This window comes from Chaetura pelagica, unplaced genomic scaffold, assembly GCF_000747805.2.
Source record: "Chaetura pelagica isolate M959 unplaced genomic scaffold, ChaPel_1.0 scaffold24, whole genome shotgun sequence".
Lineage (NCBI taxonomy): Eukaryota > Metazoa > Chordata > Aves > Apodiformes > Apodidae > Chaetura > Chaetura pelagica.
In genome coordinates, this window is record NW_009953077.1 from 3,763,831 (window position 1) to 3,776,083 (window position 12,253).

At 39.0% G+C, this 12,253-nt stretch overlaps 1 protein-coding gene across 1 annotated transcript in view; it reads left to right on the forward strand.

Annotated features, from left to right (window-relative positions):
* ATRIP (ATR interacting protein) overlaps positions 1–10,591 on the forward strand; it is a 13,952-nt gene extending 3,361 nt beyond the window's left edge. The window contains exons 2-13 of the mRNA XM_009996947.1: positions 82–186; positions 921–1,091; positions 1,754–1,869; positions 2,186–2,346; positions 3,702–3,797; positions 4,584–4,713; positions 5,845–6,576; positions 7,204–7,346; positions 7,938–8,029; positions 8,922–9,005; positions 9,252–9,501; positions 10,524–10,591. Coding sequence (XP_009995249.1) covers positions 82–186; positions 921–1,091; positions 1,754–1,869; positions 2,186–2,346; positions 3,702–3,797; positions 4,584–4,713; positions 5,845–6,576; positions 7,204–7,346; positions 7,938–8,029; positions 8,922–9,005; positions 9,252–9,501; positions 10,524–10,591 — 2,148 coding nt within the window. The remainder of the gene's footprint in view (positions 1–81; positions 187–920; positions 1,092–1,753; positions 1,870–2,185; positions 2,347–3,701; positions 3,798–4,583; positions 4,714–5,844; positions 6,577–7,203; positions 7,347–7,937; positions 8,030–8,921; positions 9,006–9,251; positions 9,502–10,523) is intronic.
* Positions 10,592–12,253: the final 1,662 nt, after the last annotated feature.

Genomic DNA, 12,253 nt, shown 5'->3' on the forward strand with positions numbered 1-12,253 from the left:
CGGGCCCGCCCTGGCACGGGTCCTTCCCCCGGGCCTGGGAAGGCATCAGTGCCCTGCGTGCGTCCCGCTGCTGCAGGACAGATCCCGGTGTTTTCCCGCGCAGGGGCCGGTGCGGAGGACACCCCGGTGAGAGACGCCTTCCAGCTCGAAGTGCTGCAGACACAGCATGAGGAAATTAAACGGAAGGTTCGTGGTGTCTTCCCCTCTAGCTATTACAGTTGTCGGTGGGGCTGTCTGCCTTTGTTCCCTCACAGCTGTGCTTTCTCCCCGGTGGAAAAAGCTCCACTCACCTCTCTCTCATTGCCCTTTCTGCTGTTCTCTGGCTCTTGCCCAGCTCCCTCTTAACTGGGGAAGCTCCTGCCTCTACACTGTATTCAACATGGGGGGAAACTGTCGTTTTGCACAGTGGCATAGAAGTGTCTCTCTGCTTTTTTCTCCCTGCTTTTCTGAATAGCTCATTTATTGTCTCTCCAAAGTCTTGTCTCTCAGTGGTGATGGCTCAGGGAGTGTCAGAGGCCCTTCCTACCTTGAAGATACTGTCTTAGGACTGCGTGCCTGTTGGCTGCCATGGTACATACAATATTGCAAATAAATGATCGTTATCATCCAGATAATGGATACATTATTGATGTTTGTGACTTTGAATACTTTTGATAATCACAGAAAAGGGGAAAGAGAAGAATGGTCTCTGAGAGATACCAGGATGGTATATGAAGATAGACCTTTGCTGTTGTTTATTGTCCTGCCAGAGAGCACAGTAGCTGAGCCTGATTTAATCAGAATAAGATTAGAAACAACATTGCAGAATTTCTCAGCTGGGTTAGAGAAGGATTTTTCTCCCTGTGAAGTATAAATATACCTAATTTTCAACCATGTAGCTTTGGTTATGTACATCCTTTAATGGATTCATCTGTTTGCAGCTGAAAGAAATGCAGGATGAAATTCTTATTAAAAATGGAGAAATTAAAATTCTGCGTGACTCGATGCAGCAGATGGAGTGTGCTATGGAGGAGCAGAAAAGATCATACATGCTGTTGGAGCAGCAAAAATCTCAGACCTTCAGTGAAAAAGAAAAAGAGTTCTCCAAAAAGGTTTGTAACTATGTTGATTCCCAGCACATCACATGGAGAAGCTGAACTTGTGACTTAATGACGTAATGGTCCGCCTAGTCAAAGGAAGAACATTTGCATGAAATTTCCAACCTATGTGGGCTCTTATTTTTTCTTACCTATAAGAAAGCACTTGTAAGAATTGGCTGAGGGTTTTCTTCTGCCAAAATAAGAGGCTAAAGTTCAAGTGGCAGAGATTTTCATGTACTTGTTGCTGCGTTTAGGCAGTTCCAAGAACGGTAAAAATTGGAATGTATTAAAAAAGGGAAGAAAGCGACAGAAATGTGCTTTATGCTTCTGATCAGATTGCTGTTCCTGTTGCAGTCACCTTTCTGAAAGCCCTGAAGAGGACAGTGGCTGCTTTTGTCCTGTTTCCTCTGCTGTTAACAGCCGCACTGTAGTCATGCTGTGCGTGGCGCTTGGTCTGTCTAAACAAGTCATGTCCTTCTTGCCTGAACTTCTGGCACTTGGTTCTAAGATAGCGTTAATTGGACTAGCATACATAAAAATGGAGATCTTGTGCAGAGTTCACAGTAAGTAGATAGTGATCTTGGCATCATACAGTAATGCCAGTTGCTCTGCAGTTGTGATGCCACTGAATCATTGGGCAGCAGTGAGATTGTCTCTCTTCGTTCCTCTTCCAGCTCCTGTCAGTGCAGTCGGAGCTGCAGTTCAAAGATGCAGAGATGAATGAACTGAGAACACGACTTCAGAGCTGTGAAAGAAACAAGCACATTCCTCAGGTGGTTTTAACATCAAGGTAGGATTTTTGGGTGACCAATTTGTGTTGCTTTTTACAGGATGTGTGCTTAAACTATTAAAGATGTTTTCTTTCTCCATATAATTCTTAGCTCTGTTTTCGTGAACAAATACGACAAAAAAAAGTCTGTTCACCTCTATGGAATTTGATCAAAAAGAGTCTGCCTTGTCTCTGTGATAGAAATGGAAAGGGTGTAACATGAAGTACCTTTAAAACATCAGTATCTCAAAAGCTGTTAATAGAACCTTGTTTATTGTTTAATAAAATAAGTACAAAAGAAGTAATGATTCATCTAAGTGTTCAATTTTTATTTTAGCCCCAGAAAGAATGTAGCAATACAAGTTAAATCAGAAGGATGTTCTCCACAGCCTGGAAAAAGATCCTTTCCTACCAAGGAATCTTTCAATGCTGAAATGTCCACTAGACCATCATGTTCCTCAGGAAATTCGATTTTTCCAACTACTTCAATCAAAGAAGGTAAACCCATGTATAACTTCCAACATTCTGCCCTAGTTAAGGATCTTTGTATTATGTCACTGAACAGTTTCAGTAAGTTTACTGTAGAGAAAAAAACAAGTATTTGTTTTATTTTGGTTTTGCTTAAACTTCTTTCCATTTTATACCAGTTGACTCTCAATAGTTGTGATTGAAATTGACATCAAGATCATTTTAATTCACATCTTGGTAGCAGTGCCTGTCTAGCAGATGCCAAGATGTCAGTGACAAAGTGTTGGCTGTAATGAAAAACTTCAATTTGTGATGAACTAAAAGAAGCAAATTTTTATCTGCCTTTCTCATTGAAGAAAGAAGAACAGGAAATTATTTGCCTATTTCTTGAATTGGTCTGCTAGTCAGCATTTTTGTATTCTTGGGGTTTTGGCTTTAAAGCTGTCCTTTTTTATTTTGTTTTAAATGATACATATTCAGCTGTAGTGAAAAACACAACTGAAACATTGAATCACTTCTTCTTTTATGTGTAGGGCAGCAATTTTCACAAAATTGTATAAATGAATTTCATTTGAGTAAGGCTTAGGAAATAAATACACAAATGTATTTGAAGATTGCTGTGGCATGAAACAAAAATGGTGGGGTTTTTTATAGCAGCCAACTGCCATGTTTCCATAAGTGATAGAAGAAATTTGGATGTCATCAACTAATTCTTACAGGAAGAGAAAAGAAAAATCTGAGATGTTACTGTCAGTTACAGTATTAAATCTGAAACTGTGTGGGCAGCATGAACTCCATAAAAAGAAAATTAAAATAGCCTTAAAGCATTAGTATTGCTATTTTTTTCAGTCCCCTGACTTTTTGTTATGGTAACGAAAGGCAATATGTGTATTTGTTTGAAAACCACACTTGATTATTTGTCTTCTGAGCCCTGCAAGGCTTTTGGCTTCAGTTTGCCTGTTAATTGTGATATATATAGCTGATTGAAAAAGTATGAAATGCTCCATTTTATTTTTATTTGTTAAAATGTTATGTTCATTTTTAACTAGTATAGCCAAGTGAATCTCTGCTAGTAGTGGGGATTTAACTTAAGATATTGTGGGGTTTTTTTTAAATAAAGTTGAGTAGAATAGCACTGAACACCTGCCAGGAAGGTGAAATTTTACTCACTTGTTTAATTTGGTTTTGGGAGCAATTCTACTTCCATCACAACTCTTAACTACTGTTTGACACGGCAGAGTAATACAAGACAGATATTTTTTACTAGTTTCCTGTCTGTTTACTTGCTATAAACCAGCCATGGCTAACTGCATGCGTGTAAAGGATCAGTACAGATTTATAAGCAATGTTATTCTCATGAGACTCATAATTACTGTTTGTTTTAGACAGTAAGATGACCCATCCTGAAGTCTTATCTGTGAAGCATGAAGCAACGAGCAAGAACGGTTCCTCCAACTCTGTACATAAACGAAACCCACAAGGTAACTGAGTTCTGTTAATACAGAAATAGTGAGTGTGCTGAGGAGATGCTAGGTACAGTGCCCAGCAGAGTGGTGTTCAGCTGCTCACTTCTTGCCTTGAATGCTGCGGGTTTGCAGTGAAACATTTCCTATTGTTACCTTGTATCCCAACAACATTCTGATCGTGGTTTTCTATTTAAGAAAAAAAAAAAGGTTGTCTGGGTTTTGGTTTATGGAAGGATAGGGATCAAGAGTCATCTTAGTACAAGGCTGGCTCTTTCAGTATTAATATATTATGCTTTTTCTGGTAAACTGATACAGAAACCAAGAAAAACGTACATGTAAAAAAATAAAGGTGAAGACAATAAAGCAACATTTACAACAGTCAGCACCAGAAAGTCTTCAGGGTGCTGCTTTATTTCCAATTCAGAACAGAACTGCATCACATAATTTTCATGTCTGGACCTGAATGTGGAGGGCAGATCATCAGGATACTTGGGATAATACAATCCTTTGGCTTGAGATACTTTGCTATGTCAGATTGTAATGAAAATATCTCTAAATATAATTTAGTTAATATTTAAACCATACCTTAGATTAATATTTTCTGAAAATTATTTCCTTTTAGAGAATGATTCTCTACAAGAATACTCTCTTGTAGAGAAAAAAGATTTGTAATGAATAAAATATTGTGAGGTTGAGAGCACTATAAAGAAGGCTAATCTTTTGAAATAAGCTAACTCATTTTTTAGCTAACTTGTTGTTGATGTTGCAGTTGATTATGCAGAAAACTGCATCTCCTTTCAGGTTCTATCCTACTAAATGCCCTGATGAAGCAGCCACTTGTCCCTGGGTCATTACTAGGACTCTGCCATCTTCTTAGCAGTCCCTCTGAGCCTCTGCCTGGAGCTGGATGCCAGCCCAACTATGTGGACAGGTGAGTTTTTTGTTAAATTGTATCTGACTTGCTCTCAGTATAGTGGCACTGCCCACACTAAGAAATGCTTGGATAGCTCATTCCTTGTGCCCAGTGCTATTTGGCTGTTAGGCCATTTAATGCAAAATGTGGAACATCATTCTGCATCTTTGAATATTAATCTCTGATGATCATAGATACTAAACAGTAGAATAAATACTAAGAGATAAACTAGGTTAATTATATATCAGGGGAAGGCACATAGATGTGTTTTGTAAAACCTGCAAGTGACTGTTAGCAGCTACTATTGATAACCACTTAAGGACCTAAAACTTGCATTGCAATGAGGGAAGCACATAAACATGACCATGAGTGAAGTAGGAAGGAAATGTTGAAAATGGGATCAAATTAACAGGCTGCACATCCTCTAAGTATAAACTATGTTCAGTTTGTAATGTACAGTTTATATGCAATTTTCCAAGACATAGGACCTGTAAAGCATTTGAAATATAAATACTGGATATAAATTATACTTGTTTTTCACTTTAAATAATTAGACTGCAGCTTCTTAAATACCTTTGCTTTTCTCTGATGTTACTGATAATTCTTGTGTTCTGTGGGTTCCTGGCAAGGCTCCTGTCTCAGAGATGGTGTGTTTGGCTTTGAAGCTGCAGTTTGATGAGTTAACACCTGAAGTCTCTGTCTCATGTCTGGCCAAGAAAATAAGTAGTTGTTGTAGTCCTTTAAAGGCCCTGCATATTGCAGATGGACAATGTGCAGAGACTCCTGCTTCCCAGAAGCTACCAGAGAACATCAGGGAAAGATAAGAATATATGTCAGGTTATCAAAGGCAGGTAACCAGGAATCCAATGATTGAAATGTAGTTTCAGACAATGTTTTATAGTGAGGCTCTGAAGTTACTCGACTGTAAGCTCTATTATTTTCACAAGACCTAGGAATGCTTTGAAATTGCTCTTCCTGCAGGTTTCAAGGAGTAGGATTTTTTTTTTTTCCCCAATACAAATTTTACTTTAGGAACAGACATCTCTTATTGCTCTGGCTTTTTTATTATTTGATTCAGAATACGGATAACTCACATTTCAACTGTATTTCTTTTCAAGTATTTCCCTTATTTTAATTTTATTTGGATAGGAAGTCCACACAACTATCCAGCAGCAGGACAACTCAAGAAGAAACTGCTCCTCTTGTATCCCTGCAAGAAGCTCAAAAGCTTGCAATAACAGGCTTGAACTTGATTGCTATGGATGAAGGACTGTCTGAAAGAAGCCCAACAGAAAGTCAGAGAGAGTTCTTGCACCTCACACGCTGCAGGATCCGAGGTGCTGTGTACCTCCTGCCCTTGGTGGAACACCACATTGGTGCCTACTGCCAAGGGGTGCAGTTGGCAGACAAGTCAGTAAATGCTTCTTGTGGAAACCACTCATCTGTTTCTTCCAGAACCAACACAAGTACGGTGTCAAGTAAGGAGGACTTCAGGTTGTCTCTTGAAGAAACTACAGTTCTATCACTGGGTGTTCTTTACTATTTGGTGTTTTACAGCTGGGATGTTGTCCACACATTGCTATCTACTGAGGTGGAAAAACGTTTTGCTGCTGGAGATGAACAGGTTTCCAAGATGGACAAAAACGTGTTGTGTAATAATCAGTGTGGCACTAAAGAAGATACCAGGACACAGGGAGGGCTGCCTGTAGCTCCACTGGATGCTCCCAGTAACAATCAAGCTCAACATTCTTTGTTTAAAAAGCTGCTTCAGGTTTTAGCTTTTTCTGCTGCAAGAGGCTCACAGACTGACAGTATAATGAACCAAAGCCTAAAAATTTTGGTGAAATTAGCTGAAAATTCAACAATGGACTTGCTAATAAAGTAAGTCAGTAATAGCTTTAAAATTATTTCAGATTCTGTTGTTTAGTAGTTTTTGTTCTCTATTTCAACTGATTTGTGCAGATCACAGTAGAAGTTTTTACATGTGTGGGAGAATATCACATTTCTGATCATCTGTGAGAAGCAGTTCAGGATCTTTTTACTACCTTTGCTGGTAATGAATGTGATAATCAACTCAAGTCAATAACAAGACTTACTTGTGTTTATACGAAGCAGATGCTGTTGCCTCATTGTGTACTTGTCACTTGAAAGTGCAGTTGATCAGAATATCTGTAACATGCATTTGAGGTTTTCTGTGATTACTGGGAGATGCCTAAGAAATGAAAGCACAGGGTCTCACTCTGGTAGGTAAAATGCCACTCTCTAAAATGAGACATTTCATCTGCTAATGGTCTAATACACACAGTCCTAGCAAGATTTGCAGACTGATTGCCAAATGTGTCAGCAATTGGAAAATAGAAATGTTTTTCAGTATACTTTGTATTTATGACACCTAAGTTGAGATCAGGTATGTTCTGAGAGGCTAAAAAGGCAGGAATGATGCTGCTGTGTACAAGGAAAAGTGTATTTTCAACTTCTCTGCATTTCTAACTCTGTTTTCTTGTGAAGTTTTCAGCACTTACTGAACAGCCCAGTACTGCTCTGCTGCCTGTGTCCAGAGACCCCTTTGCCTGCTGTCCTTCTGACCGTGAGGCTGTTGTCTATTCTTGCTCAACACCACACTCTGGTTACTCAACTTTGTTCTCATTCAGGTAAAAAGACTGCCTAACACAGATCTGCTGTCAGTTGAATGCTAGTTAGCATGACTAAAAGTAAGGCAAATAGGCCTTGCTCCAAGGTGTTAATACAGCAAAAAAAGTCTGTTGGGTGACCTGAAAATGTGTGTTCTAGTGCAGCCTTCCACTTACAGTTTGAAGAGTATTTTGTCTTGTATTTGTCTATATACACTGCTTTTGACACCCATGTGGATTTTTAAAACTACTTTCCAGTTTAATGTTTATTATATAAAAGGTTGATAAGGAAAAAAGGGCTTTTGAGGAGTTGGAAGTCTAATTAATCTGTCTGATGACACTGTTGAGTTTAGGGATTGCCAGTACTCTGCATGAGAAATAGTCTTTGTCCAGTTCTTTAAGTAGGACAGTATTACCACAAATGTATGTATGAAGTTTAGGGATACTAGTTTCTTCAGCCCTGCTTAAGATGTCTGCAGTAAAGCAAGAAGCTGTATCATGAATCCCAGGAGAAAACTACACATTTTCTGAAATGTGCTCTGTGGGACAAAATTAATTTTTGTCAGAAACAACTGACTAGTTGGTAAAAGAACAAAGTTCTCTCCATTCCAGACACCTGCCTCCTCCTCGCACTGTACACATATATTACATCAAGACCGGATAAATCGGCATCTGAAAGGCTTTGGCTTCAGCTGGAACAAGAGGTAACCAGAGCTGTTTGTTCACAGGCTTTTTCCTTCTATTTCCACTTGGGGGAGTGGGAGGAGCAGGGCAATGCACTATTGGTCAGAAAACAAGTCCTTTCTCCAGCTGAAACAGAAAACTGACAGTATTGGCTTCTAGTAAGGGATTACATTGAATTCTAAGAGAAGCTGCTTGAATCTGAAACAGTAACTATTCTTAAAGGAACATCAGTCATAATAGTCATAGTTAAGTCAGTGAAAAAGCAAGAAAGATCCTAGGATGGCTGTAAATGTTGAACACTTAAGCTTTATTTTGCTTTAGATCAATAGCGGCATAAAAGGAAGCAAGATCTGTGATTTGTTTTGAATGTATTAATTACTGTATCTTATGAGTTATTACATATAAAAGGCAGTTTGTAGTGACTCAGGATTATATTAATTGTATTCAGTGGAAATGCTGGCTTGCTGTGTAGTAGTCATGCACATTTTTAATTTCATTTGTATGTCTTGTACTGACAGTGGCAATGGGTTAGAAGTTCTACCATTTGCTCCACTTCTGCTCTTATCTGAGAGATTTTTGAACCATTTGAATTATTTCTCTACCTACACTGTTATATTAAGTGTAAATATATTATTTGTATGCAGTGAATTAAGGCCCACTGCACCTCATTAGCTTTTCTCATCAGAAAGTTGAAAAGGTTTCTGTGCAAGGTGAATTCTGTGTCTGCAAAGTTTTACAGGAAAAAAACCTAAACAGTTTTTGGGGGTAAAAAAAAAAAAAATCAACTGGAAAGAAAAATCAGTGTTTGAAACTTAGCAATGAAATATTTCTATCATCTCTATTTGCAGCTTAACTGATAGTGCTGCAGAACCCCCAGCACTCATTCTAATGCAATCTGTGTTTTTGTACTAGACAGTGAGGCTCCTGACAAGGTGTGTGCGGGGTCCCAGCCCAGGGGGTTTGTTACCTGGCACAGACTGCCAGTGTCACCTCGAGGTACGTCACTGCCTGGCTGAGTCTCATCTACTGAGAACTTACAGGTACCCCTAATGATGCTGGAACAGCTTTTTGCCCTTTTTTTTTTTTTTTTTAGCTACAAGGAAACAGAAGTGTATTGCACTTTTCAAGGAATCTGGTTTCTGCCTGCTAGAAAATACTCTGAAATTTAAGATTAATCAGTAATAACTTTTCCACAACTGTAATTTTACTTTCTATACTGAAGCACTTTTTTCCCTCTTGCAGGTGGTTAAGGCACTAATTATAATGTTACATAGACAGTGGATGAAGATTAGAAGATCTGAGAACAGCTTGTGTGCATATAAGGAACAAATTATTCAGTTTTTACAGGATGCTGTTTTACTCTTGCACAGCCTGTCTCAGAAAGATAAACTGTTTCATGAACACTCTTTGGAAGTTCTCCATCAGTATGACCACGCCATGCCAGGCATAAGAGCCATCCTCAAAAAGACTCAAAAATTGAGTGCCTGTGAAGGTAAAACCTGCCAAATTAGAATGTTGGCTTTTTTCAATGCTGTAGCAATATAAATTCCACTTCTGACCCTTTCCTCATTTAACAAGTACCAGGTACCAAACACCATGGAGGGTTTGCTCAGACATCTGAAGGCAGTCCTTTTTTTTTTGCTCCTCAGACTTCATTACACTGAACCACTACTCTGCTATTCTTATTTAGTAGTTTTATCTTGTTCTTCTCACCATAGAAACATGCTCCTACTATCTGATGAAACAAAATCTCATATTCCAGCTATTAAGTAGAACAACCTGCACTATATGTTGCCTTATTTAAAAACCAAAAATAATCAAGTCTCCAATTATCATTAAACCTTCTCTCTTCAGTTGCTTGGGGTTTTTCTTTCCCTGCAATCCTTAACATCTCTTTCTCTCTCTTCTTCCTCTTCCCTTCTCTACCTCCAGCCTTCCTCCATTACACCAAAAGCTTCTCTAGCCTCTCTCCATCAGGACTCCCCCCCCCACTTTGCACACTCCTGGTGCCAGTTTCCTAGGTCTTGTGAAACTGCCTCTCCTTCTTCCTTGATGCCATTTCTTCATTCACTTACGGCATTATTTACATGCATGCTGCAAAGCTGCACGTGTGTGCCTGCAACTGTAGTTAGCAATTGTTCCTTTAAAACACCAAATATTATGCTTTTGTCCTAGTGGCTTTTTAAAATTAGTTAGCAAAAATTAAGTTTCAAACTTCATAGTCAGGCCCAGCTGTAAAATAGCTCAGTGTCTTCTGGTTTTCCACTAATAGCTACATTTAATTGACTATCCAAGATAGTTCTTTAATGCCTAAAAAGGCATTAATGAAAAAAGGAGAAGTTTGTGTGACAAAATGCACATCTAAAGACCTGTTTGCACTGAACCATGCTAAAGGATATTTGCTGTAACCTTCCACAGTCAGTATGTTTTAAAATGCAAACAGACACCAGTGATAATTACACTATATCAAGTAGAAAAATTACTCTCTGAAACATGATTTTTTTGTTGTTGCAGAGCTGATTTTGGATGAATTGTATCCTCCTGAGCCAGAAGCAGAAGATCAAGGAATGGACTCCAGCTAGCTAACACCTGTCCTTCCTCATCTGTATCAGAATAATCATTGCCAGTGTAAATCTGAAATTAAAATCTATTTAATTAACTGATAATCTAGAAGTTGTACTCAAATGCAGCACAACTAGGACACACATCTTTGTTGCAATTATTTTATTTAAGCACCATCTAAATAGAGCCAAAAGCAAGGAAATGTTGATGTAAGAATGATACTGCAATGTACTATTTTGCTGTGCAAAACCACTCAGTGGCTGATGACTGGTTCTGTTTATTAGTTTCATCCTTATATGAACTTACTGTGACTAGAAATTTCACCATTGTGTTCTTTATTTCACTGAGACTATAGCTGAATTGATGATGCTGAATGTGCGGAGATGTTGGGGATCACTGAGTTCACATGAAAGTCTTTTGAACATATTTGTTCCTTTTCCAGTTGCTACACTTTGTTGTTTGACTTCCAAAATATTCATGTTGGTATTAAACAGTTAACTATGATTTTAAAAACCTTTCTAGAAGTAACTTAGTTGGCAGTTCAGTTCTGAGCAAGAAATTCAAAGCCCTGTGATGATCACCTGAGTTCACTTATTTTTCTCAATTTCATTAATCTGCTTAAAGTGTAACTATGGAGATGCCACAAAAAAACCCCTAAGCCCAACTTGAGACTTTTGTTTTTAAGAAGAGTAAGATCATAATGTTGAGGAGAGCATTCTGTCTTAACTAGGTGAGCTATTTAAAGGGTATTTAAATGTGTGCAGAATGTTCTTCGGGTTGTCATATCTGGAGAGTTACTGCAGTGAAGATGAATGAGCATCTCATTCCTAGGACACAGCACTGATAACTGGAAGAACTCTTACTATCCTCTTTCACATTTGTATGATTTTTGGCTGTTCTACTCAGCTGCTGCTATCAGCTGAACCTTAGACCCTAAAAAGGAAAATGTAAGTGCTACTAAAAATCACAGAATAACCATGGTTGGAAGGGACCTCTGAGATCACAAAGCCCAACCGTCAACACAGAAAACCCAAACAAAATGAATGGGCCTAAATGAGTTTTTTTAATAATATGGAAAGCTTTTTTCAATTTTTTGACAGATACTTGATTCAGAATACGCCAGACTTCAGGGACCAGGAGGAGGAGACAATACTACAGTGGGAAAGATGCCCTTGGAAAACTGGGAATCAACCAGTTCTCTGTTCATAACCCAAAGAAGCCATGTCCTGCCCTAGTGTGCCTGGGCAAGGGGCTTGACTCTAGTGTGCTGAACTAGCTCGTGACTTGGCTTTCATTTTGAAGAGAGAATCTTCCCAGAAACTGCTATACAGGAATAACAGAGTGTAATAATCCAGCATCTCTCTAGGGACAAAGCTTCACTCCTTCCTCCCCCAGCACAGCCTAGGGATAAGCCTCCCCTTTGAACAACAGCTGGCAGAGCTCCACCAGGCATGGCCTGTTGATTCCTGTGAAACACACGCTGCCAACCCCTCCTCACAGTAACAGATTTCACCTCCCTTGTAGCACCTGGAGAGCTGCCAGTTTCCTGCTTATGTGCAGCCAAGAAGGATGCACAGGCACTTAGCAGCAAAGCCTTCTGAGTCCACGTGTGCTTGCATGGTTACCACCCTAGAACTGCCACTAGGGCACTGGACAAGACACACTACAGAAGTTTCAGCAGG